We start from the raw sequence: 20,538 nt of genomic DNA, 5'->3' as shown, positions 1-20,538 counted from the left end.
AGGCAAGCACACCCAAGGGTGTCAGAAGCAGCCAATTTTAAAAAAAAGGAGTTCAAGTAAGATCCAGAGTCTCCTAACTCCACAGGAAGGAAGCATTTGTGCTAGGGACCCCTCCAGACCTTTCCCATTGTATTTATCTGGCTGCTTATTTGTATCCTTTAACCTATCCTTAATAGTAAAGTGATCACTGATAAGTACAGTGCTTCCCTGAGTTCTGTGAGCCACTTTTGCTAATTAATCAAAGCTGAGGAGGGGTTCCTGGGAACCCCAATTGATATTCAGTCAACATGAAATTCCACAGACCCAGACTTGTGACTTGTAGAGTGTCAGAACTGAACTGTTCTGTCAGGACTGTCAGAACTGAATTGGATCAGATGGTGTCTGCTGCTGCAGAATCAATTGTTTGCTTGCTGGCCATATAGCCAAGAAAGGGGCAGCCTCATAAGAGAGGAAAATTTTTGAAAATAACCTTTTTGCTCCAGTCAAACACCACGGTTTGGTAGCCCCAAATTTACCCTCTATCTGGTAAGGCCAGTTGAGGAGCCTAGACTTTCATCTCACTTGGTTGTAAAGAGGCACACAATACCCCTGCTGTGGACAGGTCACAGAGGGCCAAGGATAGAGCCAGGACTTTCATCCTTATTGTCCTGCCTCCCACCTCTACTCTCTGGTGTTGGTGGAGTCCATGAAGAGCATGTGGACAGCAATCTAACTCTCAGTAGAGGGGCACCTCTCTCCCTCCTACTGGGGTTGTATAGAAAGAAGCCCAGAAAGGAGTCAAGATTCTCCCACCATTCAGCAATACAATACATCACCTACCTCCTACCCTCTGGCATGAGCCAAGGCCATTGGTGAGGGGCAGCAATTAGGCACTTCTACCCCCTACCCAGCCAGGGAGGTATCAGTGAAGACCAAGAGAGAAATCTTGAGTTCTACCTCATTTAGTAGTAAGGAGATAGTAGCGCCTACCCTTTTCTTACTGAAGGGGAGTCAGAAGCAGCCAACTGAAAAAGAAGGTTTAAATAAGATCCAGAGTCTCATAACCCCACACTCAAATGTCCAGATTTCAATTAAAAAAAATCACTTTTGAGGAAGATCTCAAAAGTGAAAAAAGATAATCAGTTGATCCATCAGGCCAGGTATGGTGGTATAGGCCTGTAAACCCAGCTACATGGGAGGTGGAGGTAGGAGATGCTACTCTTATCTAAAAAATACTTTAAAGCAACCATTATAAAAATGTTTCAGTGATCTAATACAATTACTCTTGAAATAAAATTATAGGAAATCTCAGCAAAGAAATAGAAGTTAAAAAAGTAGAGCCAAATGGAAATTTTAGAACCAAAAAGTACAATAATTGAAATAAAAGTTAACATCACCAGAAATGGGACAATTTGGCATTGCATTCCTTCTGATATGACATAATGAAAAGACTATACAGTACCACTTCCATGTTCTATGAGATTCCTGCCAAAAACATATTATCTCATGAGAAACCATCAGACAAAACCAAATTAAGTTATATCTAGTAACTACAGTTACTAGATTAGATTTTCCAAAAATACCAAGTTCATTAAAGACAAGGTAGGCTTGAGGAACCATTCTGGTTTGGAGTAAGCCAAAGATGACTGACAACTAAATGCAAGACTTGGATTTAGTCTTGATCTTGGATTCAGCCTGGACACATAAAGGACATTGATACATCTGGTGAAATGTGAATGAGGCCTGAGGATTGGGTGACAGTGTTATGTCAGTGTTGACTTCCTGACTGCAATTGTTATATTACAGCTATGTAGGAGAGTCTCATTTTTAGGAAATATGCAATGATATTATGATGGTTAATCTTGATCATCAACTTAATTGGATAGAGAGATACCTGGGAAATTAGTAAAGCACACATGTGGTTGTGTCTGTGAGGACATTTCTAGAGACCACTGGCATATGGAACAACGGAATGGGAAATACCCACCCTGGATGTGGGCAGCACCATCCAGTAGGCCAGGGGGCCCAGAAGGAACAAACTTGGAAGGACAGGATGCCCACCAATTCAGGCTAACTCTCTGCTGCCTGGCCAGCATGAGGTGAGCAGCTTCCTCTGTCACATGCTCCTTACCACCATGATATTCTGCCTCCCCACAGGGCTAACCACAACGGAGTCAGCCAGCCAACCATGGATTAAAATCCTCTGAAACCACAAGTCAAAATAAATCTTTCCTCCTCTAAATTGTTATTATCAGGTATTTGTCACAGTGGCAAAAAAAAAAAAAAAACTAACACAGATGTGTTATGAGATAATGAGTACTAAGTCAGCAACTATCTCACAAGTGGCTCAGGGGAAAAAAATCAATACATATAAATTGAGAAAGAGAATGAAAGGCAAATGTGATAAGCTGTCAGCAAACCAGGTAAAGGGTACATGGGAATTATTTACCTTTTTTTCAGCTTTTATATCAGGTTTATACTAATCAAATAGGGAATTGATTAAATAAGCTATGATACATACTGGATGATAGAAGAATATGTAATTATTAAAAATTATTCTGAAAGTTTCTAGGTCAACACGAGAAGGGGATCAGGAACCAATGTAAAGATCAGTTAAGAGTTGAATCAACATGGGTCGTAACACATGGGTACATGAAAGCAATAGGAAGAATCTCTGTGTATAGCTATCCTTAACTCAACTAGCAAAAACACTTTTTCTTATTATGCTTATGTCTTGTCTTCAACAAAATTAGAGATAAGGATATTATTAAAATTTTTGAATTTTAAAATATTTAAGTATTAAACTATTTAATATTTATATTGCATGTATCTATAAAATGTTCAAATGGAGGGGACATGCACCTTTTAACCAGAGCATTAGTCTTACAAAGACATAAAAATGAATCTTAAAATTAGTTTTAACACTACTCGGGAGGCTGAGATAGGGAAAATCACTGAGGCCAACCCAGGCAAATAGTTTGAGAAACCTCATCTATAAAATAACCAGAACAAAATGGACTGGAGGCCTGATGCACGTGGTAGAGAGCCTGCTTTGCAAGTGCAAAGTCCTAAGTTCAAGCCCTAGTCCCAACCAAAACAAAATTAGTTTAAACACCTGCTAGGACCTTTGCTTGGTACCTACTAAAAGTTAACATACAAGGAATAAAAGTGTCTACCTCTTTGTAGTTAACACGCCCATCTTGAAGATGAAGAAACTCCAGAGCTCTGTGGCCTAAAAGAAATGAATACATACAGTTAAATTCAGCTGTACTTACTGGAGATCATCTTTAAAGTAATATAATGTGTGGGGGCAAACTGTCAAGGAAGCAGGAAATGAAAGTTAAGTGTGTACTCACTTGGACTTTTCTTTAGGCATAATTGGATTTGTACCATATTTGTATCATTAGAATATTCAAATTTTCATGGTGATTTAAAGTTTCTGCATAACTGCTCTATGACCTTGAGAAAGTCACTCACCCTCTCTCGACTTCAGTTCCCTCCTATGTAAAATTAAAGCAAAAAATACCCATCTTAAAGGTTATTGAGAGAACCACAAAAATAAACATTGAATAACACGCACAGTGGCTTGTCCTCCAGTGGGAGGAGCTCAAGAAACGTCATTACTGTATTTTGCCTCGGAATTGAGGTAGATAAACCTAAGTAGGAAAGACAATATAAGCCTAATTCATGGGCTGATCAATGGTTCCCAAATGTTTTTTCACCATTGGAACCCTTTGGAAACACAATTTCAGAAAACCACCTTCCCTGCTCCTCCTCCTGCACAAGGACTGAATCTTAGAATCAATAGTAAGACTAACATTCCTGGCCCAGTACTCTGGCTTATTCTTATAATCCCAGCTACTTGGGAGGAAGAGATGGGGGGGATGGCGGTTCAAGCGAGACCCTCCCTAATTCAAGAACAAGTCTGACGTGGTGTGGAACACCTGTAATATCACTGCCCAGGAGGTGTGAGGTAGGAGGAGTGCAGTCCAAAGTCAGACTGCAAAAGACCCTACCTGAAAAACAAAATAAACAAACAAAAAGCAACCAAAGCAAGAAAGGGCTGGAGGCACGGCTAAAGTGGTAGAGCAAGCTAGTTCAAAATGCCATTTCTTTAAAACAGGAAAAACACTAACATTCCTGTGAACAAACGCTCAAAGGTGATTCTTCGTTTCTACTGTGAATAAAAACCATGTTACGTACTCATGTACAGAAATGGGAAAACGGGACACGTTGGAACTATTGTAGGAATGGAGGGAGGAGACTGATGGAGAGGGTGAATTTAACTATGATATATTGTAAGAACTTTCGTAAGTGTCACAACGCACTCCCAGTACAACAGTAATATAATTTAAAAAAATAAAATCCCCCCAAAATAAATAAATTCATACAACAAATAATATAGCCACTCCTATATTGTAAGCACTAATACCATAAGAGGCAAGTCACAGCCCAAACAAATAATCTATATATAGGATTTCAGTAATTTACAACCCAAACCATTGAATGAGGCCAATTTGAATGAACTAATTTACATAAATGTCAACCTTCCATGACAATGAAAAAGTGAGTGAAGAGGCTTATGACATCATCTAAGTTCTTAATACACAAATGATGAAATTATAGTCTTTTATGTGAGAATTCTTAAAATCTGTGCAGGTGCTATTTCAGGTGTTGTCTTCAACTATTTTTAAACATCCATTAGAACTTTTCTGTTTGGTATCTACTGCCAAAAGGCACCTGTCTTGTAAATTTTTAAACTCTAAGGATTAAAAACCTGAGTATTTCCATTTATATTAATCCCCCTTCAGCTTACTTCTATTCTTTTAGCACCTTCAATAACACAGAACTTTGAGCTGGAAGACTAGAATTCATTCAGTTCAACTTCCTGAATACAGTAAATTGCTCAGAGCCACACATCTAGTTTACAGCAGAGCTGTCTTAGAAAAGAAGTCTGAATCTCTTTCCCATTGTTTCCTGACTCTATTTCAGCAGTAAATGCTTAATGGGAAGTATGTTGGACCCACTGTCAGGATATGTAATTCTAGGCCAAGCCACTAACAAGTTAGCTGTAAAACTCTGTAGGATCAGTTTCCTCATCTGTTACATAAATTAGTTGGACTTAGTAACCTCTAGCGTTCCCTTCCTATTATTACAATTCTGTGATCATAGGTTCCTATCTGCCATAGCTCAATATCCAAGTCTACTTCCACTGATAAATTTTCATATCTCACTTGTAATCTTGATATTCTTTGTAATTTCTAGAGGTGGTAAAACTACAAAATACTGTTATTTTTATTGAAATGAAAGAAAACTAAGAACATCAAGTATATCTGAAATTAATCTGAAAATTGCTGTAGAATGTAATCATCTAACTAATTTATTTAACTATGAATTGGCTCACATTTTCCATAGAATCCATAGAATTCCATAAAAATATCACAAATGTAATTCATTCATGTAAGAACCAAATCCTTTTGCTAAGACGGACCTTAAGTGTTCTCACCACACATGTTAAGAATGTTAACTATGTGAGGTTGTAGATATTTTAATTGGCTTGATGTGAACATTCATCAATATCAAAACATCACATTATACACCTTAAATTTATGCAATTTATATTTGTCAGTTATACCTCAATAAAGCTGAAAAAAAATTTTAAAACTCTTTGTGCTGACACTTACCTATATTTAAATTACTTTGTCTTTGCCCCTGAAGTCAGGGACACTGGCTTTTGTACCCTTGTCTTGCCCAACTCCTGCCATCATTCTGGGCACGCACCCATAACACCAAGGACCATCCAAATTCTCTTGTTTCTTTGACCTCCCTGAAACCAAGCACCTTTAAAGCCACTTGACTCAGGAAACCCATTCCGACATTTACACACAGTCCTTTATATATACTTAGAAATACCTGTCCTTGGAAATGTAAAACAAAAATAAATTGTTCACTCTAACCATATTCTACCTCCCTTTCTCCTCTACCATTCTATCATTTCTGCTTCACTGCAGCCTTGACTTTATTGAGGGTCTCACTCTCTCCCCATCCTGCAGAACACCAAGCCACCTCACAGACAAAGAGGCCTTGGCTCTCCTGCCTACTTGCCCCTCACAGAACCCACCTGCCAATCCCCATCCCTGGACAACTCTAATCTTTGCTTTCTTCTTTCCACTGTGAGACCTCTCAGCACAACAGGGAAAGTTGCATCAAGACATGGGATAGATTTTCAGTTTCTTCCTTCAGTCTCTTGACAGATTTCTGGTCCTTTTAATAGCACAACAAGGTTCCAGTACTTACCTATTTCTACATGTGTTGAAAGGCCACATGACGAACTTCTAGAGCAGAAAAAAGCCAGCACAACCAGGAGGCCAGACCACAACCTGAAAGCACACATGGTCTCATTCTTCCTGGACTCCTCTGGTGACATGGGAACGCTCCAAGCTGCAGCAGTACTGTGACTCCAAAATCCAGGCACAGACCCAGGGTTTTCTCTCTATGCAGGTCACTGACACAGGAAACCAAGCCTAATTTCAAAATAATATTGTTTTCAAATGAAGTCAACTGTTCGATTATCATTTAGCTTCACCAGAACAGCAAACAGACTGCCACCTGGGAGCAGAGCCAAAGCGATTCACTGAAAGCTAAAAGATTCTAGCTAGAATTATTATATTTTCACACTGACCAAGGTTTCCTCTGGATTTTATTCTAATATGAAACTGGTACAGAGATGCAAACAAAGTCATCTTCAAGTATTTTGGGCTTTCTAAACAACAGACTCACCTGTGCATGTTGATAGTCACTCTCTTAGACTGCCTCACCTTACATGGGTGGTGTCTCATACATTCTTTCCACGTACTTATCAGGTTGTCCTGCTTCCTAGCCTCCCAAGGCACAGGTGCATGCTGGGAAAGCTTTTATGGCAATCAGCTGGAACCGGCTCTCTTTCAGTATTTGGCAACAGATACTGACACTTGAGTGGCATTACACAAGTGTAACTACTCCTGGTCTTCCGCCTCTGGCTCTTCCCATTGGGTTTATCCAGGGCCTATTGCAAGGTAGGATTCCTTCAGCCCAGTCAAAGATACTAATTCCACTTAGGAGGTGGAAGCAGGAAGCAAATTAGGGCCAGGAAATGAGGGTTTGGAACATGCTGGGTTCAAAATGTACCTGGCATTAAGTAGACAATCAGTAACACTTAATCCATAGGGGAAAAAATTAGGTCAAGCTTTTCATTGAAATGATGGTGATCTTAAAGCTCAAATTATGCACAATATACATTAAAAGCAAGACAGGCACTCCTAAAAGAGTGGGAGGAAATGGTATTCATTCTCAAGTTAGCCAAATGGAAGAGATGAATAAATAAAAGGTGGGATGACTTGAGACAGTTGTCTGCCAGTCCTTTGCTCTGTAATCTTAACCAGGCAGGCACTCTACTACTTACGCTGTGTCTCCAGACCTCTGTACAAAGCCCCATGAGTTGAACACTGTAGCTCTCCTCCGACTTGGGAGGCATTGGGCCCAGCTGCTTCTAGTTTTAGATCAGAGGCCACAAATGGACATGTTCTGTATGGCTAGCAGGATGTTTTAAAAGTTTAAGCCAACTTTTTTTAAATGAAAAAATTCACATGGAAATGTAAATTCTAGCTCACTATAGAAAAAAAAAAAATCAAAAGAACTGGCTTCCTGAAGTGATAGCCCCATGTGATAGGATAGTAAGGTGGAGGTGAGGAGCCAACTAGCCCCCTTGAAAGAGGGGATCTTCCTGTCCCCACCAGACACAAAATGTACGTGGTTTTCCATGCCCCTTCTGGCCACCAGAGGCTTGAGTTTCCTCCCTCTCAATCTGGACCTCCTTAAGCCTGTAGGCAAGGTGGCATTAAGAAAGCTATCTGGCAAATATTAAGTCTATGGAAATATTTTTCTTTCTACTTCACATCTCCTTTCCTAATATAAGTGGGTCTAAATAGATGGCATGATTCTATCATTTAGAGCTCTTCTGAAATGCAGGCATCAGTTGAAAAGCAAGTATACACTTGTGGAAGGAGTGGGTGGGGGAATCTGAGCTTCATTTGGATATCTATTCTGCTCTCTTCTTATCTGTGTGACTTGTGCACATTATTAAAAATCACTATGCTACTATTTCCTTGTCAATAAAATGGAAGTAATAATAGTATACACCTTATAGGCACATTGTGAAGATTAGATTTTAAAAGTACATATAGTACTTGGAGTAGAGCCTGGTACACACTAAGTGTTCAATACATGTTGACTATTATTCAAAAGAAATTTTCCCCATCCAAAAGATTTGCCACAGATTTCTATCTTCCTTGTTGACTTTTGTTTTGTTTTGTTTTTGCAGTGCTGAAGATCAGTACCTCATGGATACTAGGTTAAAAGCTTTACCACTGAGCTACAGTCCATTTGTTGAAATTTTTTAATCAAGAAAAATATTTCATACACATACCCAACATAACTTGTTTTATAATAATTTTGATATGGGTATAAATTAAAACTGGATGAGACTGTGGAAGTAAAAGTGGACCTCCTTGTGCAAATAAATGAGATATAATTTTAATGTCCATAAATAGTTGGTATTAAAACAGACAACTCCAGCTCAGTTCTACACAAAACTAATATGTTGCTGTCGACGTAAGGAATTATAGCAAATAGGGAAGAGGATGGATAAAAGTGGGAATGGAGGATGGAAGTGCCCAGGTAACAGACAAGCTAGAGCAAAAAGATGGAAAAGGTCCCTGTCACCCTGGGTCTTCTCCTATACGTCCTAGTAAGCATACCAGTCAGGCTCCAGGGGGCATCAGGGCCCCCTGGAAGGAGGGAATTGTTCATTCTGAATGAGGGTTTGCCGATGGCACACAACTGTGGGGAAGAGGGAGAAGGTCATATTATTAATGTCCCTGGCTGTAGCTGGGCCCTTTGCCTTTGTGGGCCCTTTCCTTTATAAAATAAATTAGTGATATAAGTTACTACATCTGCATTTTGTATAAAGATTAATACAGTAATATTCCACCTAAGTTCATTCTTTTCTTCTGATTAAAAAAAAATTAAATATTTGGTGCGCCCTGAAAAGTAATATGGGCCCTAGGTGTCCTGCCCACTTGCCCCTAACAAGTCAGCTTGGAAGGGAAAAGGGTACATTTGAAATAGAATCTTAAAAAGGTAGACTAAACCTGATGCCGGTGACTCACGCTTGTAATCCTAGCTAATCAGGAAGCATAGATCAGGAGAATGTCAGTTCGAAGCCAGCCCGGGCAAACAGTTTGTGAGACCCTGTCTCAAAAAACCCTATCAGAAAAAATTGGGCTGGTGGAGTGGCTCAAGGTGAAGGCCCTCAGTTCAAGCCCCAAACAAACAAACAAATGCGAAGACTGATACTAGATCATTTGCCGCAGGTCACGCGGATTCTAAATTTGAATCCAAAGGCGCTGTTTATCAGAACACCCTGCTCTCAATTAATGCAGGGACTACCTAGAAAAGCATCCTCACAGCACAATGCTGAGCTGCACAGCGTTCGCCCCCTCAGAAAACCATCGCCCCAAATCCTACGTGCTCTGGAGCTGCAGCAAGAAACGTGATGGTGGGCCTTGGCAGCCGAGGCAGGCACCAGCTCACCTGGGCACCGAGCGCAAATTGCTGGGGCAGGGGATACCCTCTTGGGGGAATAAGAGGGAAAGGGCGATTCTCCTGCAGCAGATGCGAAGCGAAGTAGCTACAGACAAATAAGCCCCCGAGAGGGGGAAAGGTGATGGCCGTCCCAAGTGCGTCTGGCCAAGAGCCTTCCCCATTCGCACCCCAGCCTCCCCGGGAGAAGGTCGTGCACCGAGCAAGCCTTCCCGCGCTCAGGACAAGGTCCAAGGTCTGGCGCCACAGTGCAGCACCGCGAGCGCGGGGAGGGGGCGCTGCTCCGCAACCTTCACCGCTGTCCTCCGCCACCCCGCGCGGCCCCGCCGCCTTCTCATTCCTCCAGCTTCCCCGCAACCCCTGCGCTCCCGTGCGCGCTTGCTTGCTTGCCTGCTTCCTGCCGCTGTCGCCGCCACCGCTGCCCCGGCCATGGCCACCTGCTTTTGGCTGCGGAGCTGCGGGGCCCCACGCCTCCTACTGGCGCCTCCTGGCCGTCGCCTTCGCCCCTGCGCGGACTGCTTAAGGCCCACAGTTGGGCCCACGCCCGGCCGGGCCCAGCTCCGCAGCTATGCCAGGGGCCCGGCCGGCCTCTCCACAGAGCTGCTGCGCACCGACAGCTTCGTGGGTGGCCGCTGGCTCCCGGCCGCTGCCACCTTCCCAGTGCACGATCCCGCCAGCGGCGCTGCGCTGGGCATGGTGGCCGACTGCGGGGTGCCCGAGGCCCGCGCCGCCGTGCAAACCGCCTACGAGGCCTTCTGCAGCTGGAGGGGGGTCTCGGTCAAGGTGAGAGCGCGAGCGCGTCGGGGCAAGCGGTGAGGGCCGCCTCGGAGCTTGCGACGACCGAAAGGGCTTTGCCCCAAAGTGAAACCAGCCATCTCATCTCCTACCCCTTCCCCCCATGCATCTCTCAGTTCCCCGCGGTGCGCAAGGCAGAAAAAAGCAACAAGAAAAGAGACAAACACAAATGTGTTTGGCGCGTCGGCCCCATGCTAGGTGCCATGCCAGGCGCCGGGCCATGTTCTCCTCGCCCTCAAGTCTCATTAAGTGTACTGTCCCATAGGAGAGGCAGAACAAGTAATCCAAGTGGTCAACGTGAGGCAGTGTGTGTGGAGGGGGGGGACTCTTGCCAAGGGAAGTAGGGGAACATATGTTGGCTCTGTGCAGGGGGCATGGAAGTCCAGAACCATTCTCTAGGTTTTTCGCTTTAATGGATAAATACTGCATTTACTAACATGGAGAACAGAGGAAAATTGGGGATGGGGGCTGTTAGATGGGAAGGACAAGAAACTATTTAAGAAATTTTCTTCCTCCTTCATTTATTACATTATACCTGGAGCAATCCTTCAAAGCCCTCGTTCTGAAATATGCACCCAGTGATCAGGTTCTCCTAATCTGCATTCATCCATCAGATACTTACTGAGCACCTGCTCTATGTCATGCCCTGTTGGAGGTTTTTGGGATATAGGAGTCAACAAAAGAAGATTCTGCTCGTATGGAGCAATCTTAGGGTGCAGGGGTGGGGGGAGGAAAGAGCCAAACTATAAACAGTAAACATAATACCTAGGCAAACAAGTATAGAGGTGATGAATAATGTGAGGGACAAAAAACAGAAGTAAAGGAAGAGGATCAGGGGCCAATGGGAAAAAGTAACATGCAGTATAGAGTGTGGTCAGGTAAGTTAGCATCAATTTGCTAGGCTGCTATTACAAAATACCACAGTCTGGGCAGCTTAAGGAACAGAAATGTATTTGCTCACAATTCTGGAGGCTGGAAGTCTGAGATCAAGGGGTTGGCAGGTTGATTTCTTCTCAGGCCTCTCTCCTTGACTTGTAGATGGTCGTTTTCTCTGTGTCTTCCCTCCCTGCAGCTGTGTCCTAATCACCTTCTAAAGGACATCAGTCATTGGATTAGGGTCCACCCCAATGACCCCACCTTAACTTAATCACCTCTTTAAAGGCCTTATCTCCATGTACATAGTCACATTCTGAGATACCAGGAGAGGGTGAGGGGTTAGGACTTCAACATATCAGTTTGGGAGGGAGACACCTTTCAACCCATAGCATCAAGGTAGGTTTCCAAGATGTTGGGATATCTGTTATATACCCAAGGGAAGACGGAAAGCAGGTGGCTGTATGTATGAGCTGAAGTTTTCAAACTTCAGCTCATACATACAGCCACCTGCTCATAGACTCATATGTACTCATGAGTGTACTGCACTCATGTACTCACAGCTGTGGGAACGGTAAGCAGGGAATGGATCAGGTCTGGCCCTCTAGCATTATTTTGGAGGCTCACCACACAGTGGTATTACAGTACAGAGGTGCAAGGATGCAGGGAACTCTTCCAGTTCTGTTGGTGGTAGCTTGGTGCTGCAGGGCTAGTATTGGGGCTTCTCTGATATAGGCAGCATCATTTGAGCACATCACCCATCCTAAAGTCTGTGCCCCTTGAACATGAACATGTCAGCTTACACCTTGCAAGGTCCCTGGTCTTCTCAGGGAAACTCACTTCTTGAAAAGAAAGGTTCTTGGATCCTGGAACATCCACTAAGGACAGGGGTGCCATCAATTCCATAAGGGTTCCACCACAAGTGGGAGATGGTAGGGCACAAAGGCAGGGAATGGCAAATGCTGTCTGGAAGGCAACTCTGTGATTCACCCTTCTCTTGCCTCTGGGCTGTCTTTCTCTCCAGGCCTGTTTTTCTCCTCTTTTTCCCACCCTTTCTTAAAGGTCTAGTCATTCATAACTTCTGCTTTTAAAGGAACTTATCAGGTTCCCTTCTCTGAACCTGCAGCACTGGTCCATACACCTTGTCATCTTCTGCATTCTTTTCATTTGTTTTATGACCTTCCTTTCCCAACTTGTGAACTTCTAGAGAACCCAAAAAATGATATTTATTGACCACCTTTTAAGCTAATACATAGTTTTCTATGGCTACTGTAAAAAAAAAAAATTCCAAAAACGTAGTGACTTGAAACAGTACAAATTTTTCTCATATAGTTTTGGAAGTCAAAAGTCCAAACTGGGTTAGCAGGGTGTTCCTTTAGGAATATCTAGGGGACAATCTGTTTCCCTTCCCTTTCCAGCTCCTACAGCTGCCCATATTCATGACCCACAGTCCTTTATCCCTCCAACCTCTGATTCTTTTATCAGGCCACCTTCTCTGACTCTGACCCTCCTGCCTTTCGCTTATAATGACTCTCAGCATTGCCTGGATAATCTCCCTACTTCAAGATCCTTAACTTAATCACATCTGCAAAGACCCTTTCACTATATAAGGTATCACAGTCTCAGGTTCTGGGGACTTGGTTCATAGATATCTTTGAAGGCATTCATGTATCCACCTTAGCTAAGTACTATTCTTGGTGCTTTGCATGGGTTGTATTTAGTGCTCCTAATGGCCCTATGACACGTGAGTCATGTTGTGGATGAGGAGAATGGCTGGGAGACGCTCACAGTTTCCCACCCATCCCTTCACTGCTGGTCCAATAGAAAGCTGGAATAGGATCCCACATGACTGACCATTGTTCTGCCTTTCAGGAACCCTGCCTGATTCTTGCACATCCACACAGCCCCTCACTCAGGCCATGTAGATAGTCCCCATTGATGATGGCAAAACTTAAGTTGTTTTGACTTTATGATAATGTGAAAGTGATATGCATTCAATGGAAATTATACTTCAGAATTAAACTATTCTGAAGTTTGGTGTTTTCTCAGTCTAGCCATATGCGGTCAAATACTCTCTTGATTCTAGACAGCAGCAGTGAGCCACAGCTCCCACAAGGGGAAACAACTAGTACTCCTACAGTACACTGTGTTACTAAGCTATCATGTTCAGTAGGCTAGGTGTATTAAATGCATTTTCGCCTTAGGATATTTTCAACTTCCAATGGAATATCAGGATGTAACTTCACTGTAATTTAAGGGCATCTTTATTAGTTTTCTATACCTGCTATCACCAAAGGCCACCAACTGAGAAACTTAAGCAACAACTTATTGTCTTCAGGCTGGAGGCTAGAAGTCTAAAATCAAGCATTGGCAGGCAGAATTGTTCCCTTCTGAGGTCTAAGAGTGAAGGATCTGTTCCAGGCCTCTCTACCTGGCTTATAAATGGCTGTTTCCCCTGTGTCTCTTCACACTGTCTTTGCTGGATGTTTCTCTGTCCAAATGCCTTCTTCTTAGACTGCTGCCAGTCACATTGGCTTAGGACACACCCTAATGACCTCAATATATTTTTATTATCTTTATAAAGACCTTATCTCCAAATAAGGTCATAATCTGAAGTACTGAGTATTACCTGTTTGGGGCAGACATAATTCAACCAATACCTTGCCTGCTGTAAGCTTTGCATACTAAAGATAATTCATGGCTTCTACTGGTCTATACGTCCACCCTAGACATTGTGTTTTCTGCCAGAAAGCAGAACCTACTTTATATTTCATGCTGTTTCATATACTTCTCTCATTCTTTCTCAGACTAAGCATGGCGCTAGATTCACACCAGGCCATTTACTCGGTTATTTTATTTGCTTCTCTGAAGCAGGCCTCTTACATTTCAATATTCATTTCTTATCCAGTTAAAACAACCCACAGTGTGCTGGTCTATGATCACCAGACTCTTAACTGTTACAGAGCAGAGGCAGAGTAGATAAAATCTGAATACTACAGTAATCTATATTTTTAAGTAACGTCAATGCCTCTTCTCTTGGTGTTTGAGATTTGGAGGCCGTAGCCTTAATGATACCCTTGAGAAGTAAGCCTGTCCAAAACAGGGAAGGGAGATAACCCCAAGGAAATAATTAGTGATGCATTCACATGCACAGGCTCTCTCCTTATGAGAAGAAGAAAATAATTAAAATCTTAGACCTCTGGATGAATTAGAACATCAGAATGACAAGCCAAGCTCGCTCATTGCAATGAGTGGTCCTTCAGGCAGGTGAGAGTAAACCAAAGATTCCTCTTGGCTTTGGATACACCTGTTCAGGTGCAGGAGGCTATGTTTCCAGAACCAGGTTCTTGGGCCTAAAAACAGTAGAAATGAGACTGGACCCAGAGGAATACAGACAAGAATTTTATTGGACCACTGCTTGAGCAAGGCAAGAGACATTGCTGTGATCACAAGCAAATCCGAACAGCAGCTCCCCAAAAGGAAGAGCGGCAACTAACGTAGTAAGAGTTCTATCGATGGTTCCCATCCAAGTCCTCTATGAAATAGGGTGAACAGACTGGCAGAGTGTCCTGTCCTGACTGGCCAGTGTGTGAGCTCACCTGTAGGCAGCTCATTGGTCAGCTTTGACTGCTGGTGTAACAGGTTTTCAGGAGGCTGACTTTTATTCATATCTGTGTTGGTGGGATGAGTTTGTATCTGTTGTGTTTTTTACCTCTGGGGCTGACCACGAGCTCTGGAATCCCATTTACATCCTCGTTGGCTTTGCTGTGAAGGCACAAAACAGATCTGATCCCTACAGATCCCTTCCCATCATCTGATCCCTCTATCCCCCTTTTGGGTAGTCCTCAACTGTCTCAGCTGGAGCCATGGGTGCACTTCTTTTCAGTGTGCCTCTGTGCTGTTCAGGGGGCCTATATTCTCTAGTACTCTTCTTTTTTTTCCAAATACTTTTATGAATTAATTTAAAACTTTTTATAGATTTTTAGAAACCATTTTTTCCATAATATTCTTGAGGCTTCTTTTTTTGTTTTGGCGAGATGGGGATTTGAACTCAGGGCTTCATGCTTGCAAAGCAGGTGCTCTACCACTTGAGCCACACCTCCAGTGCCATAATAGTCTTAATAATCCAATTTATCCCTTTATGTGTTTTTCATTCTTTGGGAAAAAAATTTTTTGAGGCTGGCTTCAAACTCACAATCCTCTTGCCTCAGCCTCCTTAGTGCTGGGATTATAGGCATGGTCTACTATTACTTGCTTACAAAAAAAAATTTAAGTGTGGGAGTATATGCATAACATACAACTTACCATTTTATCCATTTGTAAGTGTAAGTGGCAGTAAGTACATTCACAGTGTGGTGCCTGGGCCTCTTCTTAAGTGTCTAAACCCCTGTCTTATGCCTCACACACACCTCAACCTCCATCCCAGTCTACCAGACAAATCCAGCTAGCCAGAGTTGTTAAGATAGGGAACAATACCAAAGTACCTTATGTGGAATAAAATAATCAGTTACAAATGGACAAATACTGTGTAATTCTACTTATTTGAAGTACCTAGGGATGTCAGATGCATAGACAGAGAGTGGAATGTTTGTTAGCAGAGACTGGGGTCATGAGAATGGGGAGTTAGTGTTTGTTAGGTAGGGTTTCAGTTTTGCCAGATGAAGATGGTTCAGAGCTGGGTGGTGGTGATGGTTGCACAGCACTGTGACTGTACTTAGTACCACTGAACTGTGCACTTAAAAGTGGGTAATATGGTAAACCTTTTGTCTTGTGTATTTTACCACAACTTAAATATGTGTGTGTGTATGTGAATGTGTGTGATATGTCATATACGCATGTGTCTCTTTTTTTTGAAATGGGTTCACTATGTTGCCAAGGCTGGCCCCAAACTTTTAGCCTCAAGCAATCAATCTTCCTACCTCAGCCTTCAAGTAGCTACCACTACAGGTATGTGCTGCCATCCCCAGCTAAAAAAGTAATTTTTAAAAGTGGAAAATTGGCTGAGGAGCTAGCACAGTGGTAGAGCACTTGCCTAGCATGGGCAAGGTCCTGGGTTTGATCCCCTACATGGCAAAAACAACAAAAAAATTGCCTTTGGTTGGAGATATGGCACAGTGGTAGAATGCTTGCCTAACATGCACAGGACCCTGGATTTGGTCCCCAGCAGAGCAAAAACTAAAAGAAAAGAAAGAAAGAAAGAAAAAGTAGAAAACTATCCCTTTGTGTGGTAAAATCAAAGTTATTGTTTACTGCAAGTAATAATAGCTGATTCCACAAAACTTTTCTTTTTATAATTTATGACTCAGTACATATTAGATTTAAAATTAGTTTCTGTTATTACTTATCAAAGAAAGGTTGATGGAGAGGGTGAATGAAGGAGATTAAGATGAGGGTATATGGTTGATGGACTTCATAGACTTATATGAAATATAGAACAAAGAAACATCTTGGAACTGCTTTAAGTGGGGCAGGGAGGGGATTGAGCAGGGAGAGTCAGTGGGGATGGTGTAACCAATGTATAATATAAGCTTATTTGGAATTGTCACTATGAATTTCCCCTGTACAACAAATATATCCTAATTTTTTTAAAAAAGAAAGGCTAATGTATATCACCCCAACTATGTAATTTAAGAGAACTAGTAGAATGTATATAGAAATATATGAAAAGATTTATTATGAGAGACTGGCTCATGCAATTATGGGAGCTGAAAAGTCTCATGGTCTTCCATCTGCAAATTGTAGGCTTAAGAAGCCAGTCCCAGGCTGAACGCCTGAGAACAAGGAGGGCCCATGACCAAGGACAGGAGAAGAGAACAGATGCTCAAGCAGAGAGCAAATTTGCCCTTTTGTTCTGCTCCAGCCTTTAACATATTCAACAATGTCCACATGTGTTGGTGAAGGCAAGTTTTCTTTGTCTAACAATTCCAGTGGTAATCTCTTCTGGACAAACAATGGTAGACACACCCAAAAATGTTTTGCCAGCCATCAGGACATCCCATAGCTTAGTGTAGTTAACATCTAAAATTAACCATTTCTCCAAGAATGAGAGCATATAGTTAATATGCCAGGGAAGCGAAGATTGTTTAGTAGTCTGTCTTACATTTCACATTTCATTACTTTCCTTCCTCATTTCTCTTTCAGGAGAGGAGTTCATTACTTCGGAAATGGTACGATTTAATGATACAAAATAAGGACGACCTTGCAAAAATAATCACTGCCGAGAGTGTAAGTTCAGGATCCTGGTTCATTACCCTCAGAAGGGGTCCCAGAGTTTTTAGACTAAAGCTTGGGAAAGCCTCTGGCTTCCATTGGTACTCTTCTGTAGCTAAAGAATATGTGATTCTTTGTCTGATGATCAGGTTTCAAGTCATTATTCTGTCTAGTAGTCACACTTGCTAAAACAAAATTTGTATGTTAAGTGTTCTTTACTAATATGAAAAAAGTAGATTTTGGGAAATACATGGATACTGCTTTTTCACCTTTGCAGTTTGGTGACTATTTTGATTTTCTACAGTTTTTATATATTTTAAAATAAACCATTAATTCCTCTATAGTTACGAAAAGTGCTTTTGCACCATGATTCAATGTTTTGAGATCTTAGAAAGAGAAAAAATTAGAAGACACAGGGCTGAGTGTCTCCCCCTAGTTTGTGGACATACTGAGAATGCAAATGACTTGTGGCTTAGTGGTGACACAGCCATCATTGTTTGTAATTCTGCTAAGTCTTGCACCCAAGTTTGAAATTTCCCCCAAACCCTGTTAAGTTTTGTATGGGAAATTTTATACTCTTCTTGCAGCCTTGAAGAATTTAGAAACAGAGTCGCGTGTTTATTTAGTAGAAGGAAGTAAGTGTTCTGTTCTGATTTGATCCAGGGAAAGCCACTGAAGGAGGCACAGGCAGAAATTCTTTATTCCGCCCTTTTCCTAGAGTGGTTTTCAGAGGAAGCCCGCCGCATTTATGGAGATATTATCCCTATGTCCCCAAAGGAAAAGCGGGCCCTGGTCTTCAAACAGCCCATTGGTGTGGCCGCCATCATCACACCGGTAAGTGGCAGGACCAGCCAGATCCCAGGGTAGGAGACTGGCTGTGGGGGCAGGAAGCTGTTCTTCCTCGTGAGCAGGTGTACTCATCCTGTTAGCTTTGTCACCTGTCCTTGGTTTCCTGATACCTTTGCTGGCTGCAGAGGTGGTTTCCACATTCCAGGTGGCAGTGAGTAGGAGGGTTTGCTAATGCCTTCACAAATGAGGTGACGCACAGCAGGATTCAAGGGTGTTGCCTACTACCTCGAAAAGACCTTTGGGAATTTATCTTTTTTTGTTTTGAAAACTTGAGATAGGACACATTTTTTATTGTGCCATTGTTTGGAAAAAGTTATGTTCAATTTATGGTTATCAGGAATTGCAGAGCACTTGTAAACCTATCAGCAGGCACAGGCCCAGGTTCTGGAGGTCAGAAGGCTAAGAAACAAGATGCTCCATCTACCTGGATGGGCCTGCAGTGCACTGTAGGGTGAGCGGCTGCTCTACCTGAATCTCCCTTTCCTGGGTTTTATACTAACTTCTCTTCAGGATCTGCCCTCTCGTCTCAGGATAGCAAGGTACAGATAGAGTCCTCCTTATTGCCTAGACCAACTAGGTCTGCCTGGAAGCTTACTGTTTCCTAGTAGTCATTTGACCTTGGTCAAGTTACGTAACTGTGCTGTCTCAGTTTCCTCAAGCCTGCAAGTGAGGATAATAATAATAATACTGAATAACTTCCTAACCTTGAGATACAATAAGGGTTTTAATTGTAGTGTTAAAGTGCTTAGAACAACACCTGATATAGAATAAACACTATAAAAATGTTAGTTAAAATAAAATAAAATTCAGTTATTATAGATATGTACATGTCATTGGTATCAGTGGGGGGGGGAGGTGGCAGGGAAAGGGTGTAGGAGGGTGACTATGGTACAAATACTATGTACACATGTATGTAACTGTAAAAATGATATCTGTTGAAAGTACTCCAGGAATGGGGGGAAGGAGGGATAAAGAAGAATGGAGGGGATGAATTCAAGTATGATATATTTGATACATTGTAAGAACTTTTGTAAATGCCATAGTGTACGTCCTCTCAGCACAACAATAAAAAAAGATATGTAGATGTCTATAGATATCTTTAAATATGTATATAGAGTGAAGTGACAAACTACCTGCCATTTTCAAAATCTCATCACTAATATTTTCTCCCAAGGGCCTCAAGCCAAATCCAGCCTGCTGCTTGTGCTGTAAATAAAGTTTTATTAGAACTCACATGTCCATTTTTTAGCATATTATCTTTAGTGGCTTCCATGATGTAACTGCAGAGTTGAGTAGTTGTGACAGAAACTGTCTATCCCATAAATCCTTAAAAACCTATCTAGCCCTTAACAGAAAACATTGGTCTAAATAGTTTTATACTGTGTCAGATTCTAAAAATGTTTCCTATCTTTACGAGCCTTTATCTCCCAAGTCCCTTAAAGGTCAGGTGTTCTGAGAGCTCACCTGTGCTACCAGAGAACTGGTTTGCCAGTCAGTTGTGCAGTGGACTTTGTTGACTGACCCCCGACCTGCCTTGCTTTGCATAATGAGGCACCCTTCCTCTCACATACTTCCTTTGCTCTTCCAATCCCAGTGGAATTTTCCCAGCGCCATGATCACCCGGAAGGTGGGGGCCGCCCTGGCAGCCGGCTGCACTGTGGTGGTGAAACCTGCTGAAGACACACCCTTCTCCGCCCTGGCCCTGGCCCAGGTGAGCTTCTCTTTGTGTGTTTGTAGACAGCCAACCACGTCCATGAGTGGATGTTTATCAGGGGCAGAAAGAGGCAGTTTTGGAGCCTCCGTGATTGCCTGCATCTCCTGTGTGCTACCACGTTTTAACCGACTGGTAATTATTGTAAGTCAGATGTTGCTCTTTTTAGAAAAATAACAGGCGATTTTTGGATACCTACAGGCCACATTTTCAGTTACCCTAAAAATGACATCTATCAAGCATCTTCATTAAATAAGCACTAAATTTAATGAAGACATTTCTCACATTTACAAGTTTTATTATTTTTTTGTTGTTTTTAGACAAGGTCTTACTATAGAGCCCACGTTGGATTTGAACTAGAGACTGCCCTGCTTCTGCCTCCTAAGTAGTGGAATTAAAGGCATGAACCACCACACCCAGCTCTATGAGCTCTCTTATTTACCACCCTTGCCTCCATTTCAAGCTGCATTGGTTAGATTTTA

General features: G+C 42.2%; 2 protein-coding genes across 4 annotated transcripts in view; one reads left to right on the top strand and one right to left on the bottom strand.

Moving 5' to 3' along the window:
* Positions 1-11,393, bottom strand: part of Gpld1 (glycosylphosphatidylinositol specific phospholipase D1) — a 51,017-nt gene extending 39,624 nt beyond the window's left edge. The window contains exons 1-3 of one of the 3 annotated variants that reach the window (XM_074082777.1): positions 11,375-11,393; positions 6,277-6,503; positions 3,156-3,211 (exon numbers count right to left, since the gene is read on the bottom strand). In XM_074082777.1, coding sequence (XP_073938878.1) covers positions 3,156-3,211; positions 6,277-6,406 — 186 coding nt within the window. In that variant the 5' untranslated portion in view covers positions 6,407-6,503; positions 11,375-11,393. Of the gene's footprint in view, positions 1-3,155; positions 3,212-6,276; positions 6,504-6,759; positions 6,947-10,008; positions 10,144-11,374 lie in introns of those variants that run through there. The other 2 variants (XM_074082775.1, XM_020166698.2) reach the window with 2 other exon arrangements.
* The window catches only part of Aldh5a1 (aldehyde dehydrogenase 5 family member A1), a 32,113-nt gene continuing 21,622 nt past the window's right edge, over positions 10,048-20,538 (top strand). The window contains exons 1-4 of the mRNA XM_020166663.2: positions 10,048-10,401; positions 17,428-17,511; positions 18,160-18,330; positions 19,940-20,056. Coding sequence (XP_020022252.2) covers positions 10,048-10,401; positions 17,428-17,511; positions 18,160-18,330; positions 19,940-20,056 — 726 coding nt within the window. The remainder of the gene's footprint in view (positions 10,402-17,427; positions 17,512-18,159; positions 18,331-19,939; positions 20,057-20,538) is intronic.

The sequence above is a fragment of the Castor canadensis genome, chromosome 8, assembly GCF_047511655.1.
Source record: "Castor canadensis chromosome 8, mCasCan1.hap1v2, whole genome shotgun sequence".
Taxonomy (NCBI): domain Eukaryota; kingdom Metazoa; phylum Chordata; class Mammalia; order Rodentia; family Castoridae; genus Castor; species Castor canadensis.
Note: the sequence above shows the minus strand (reverse complement) of the source record. Positions and strands in the feature narration are given on the sequence as shown.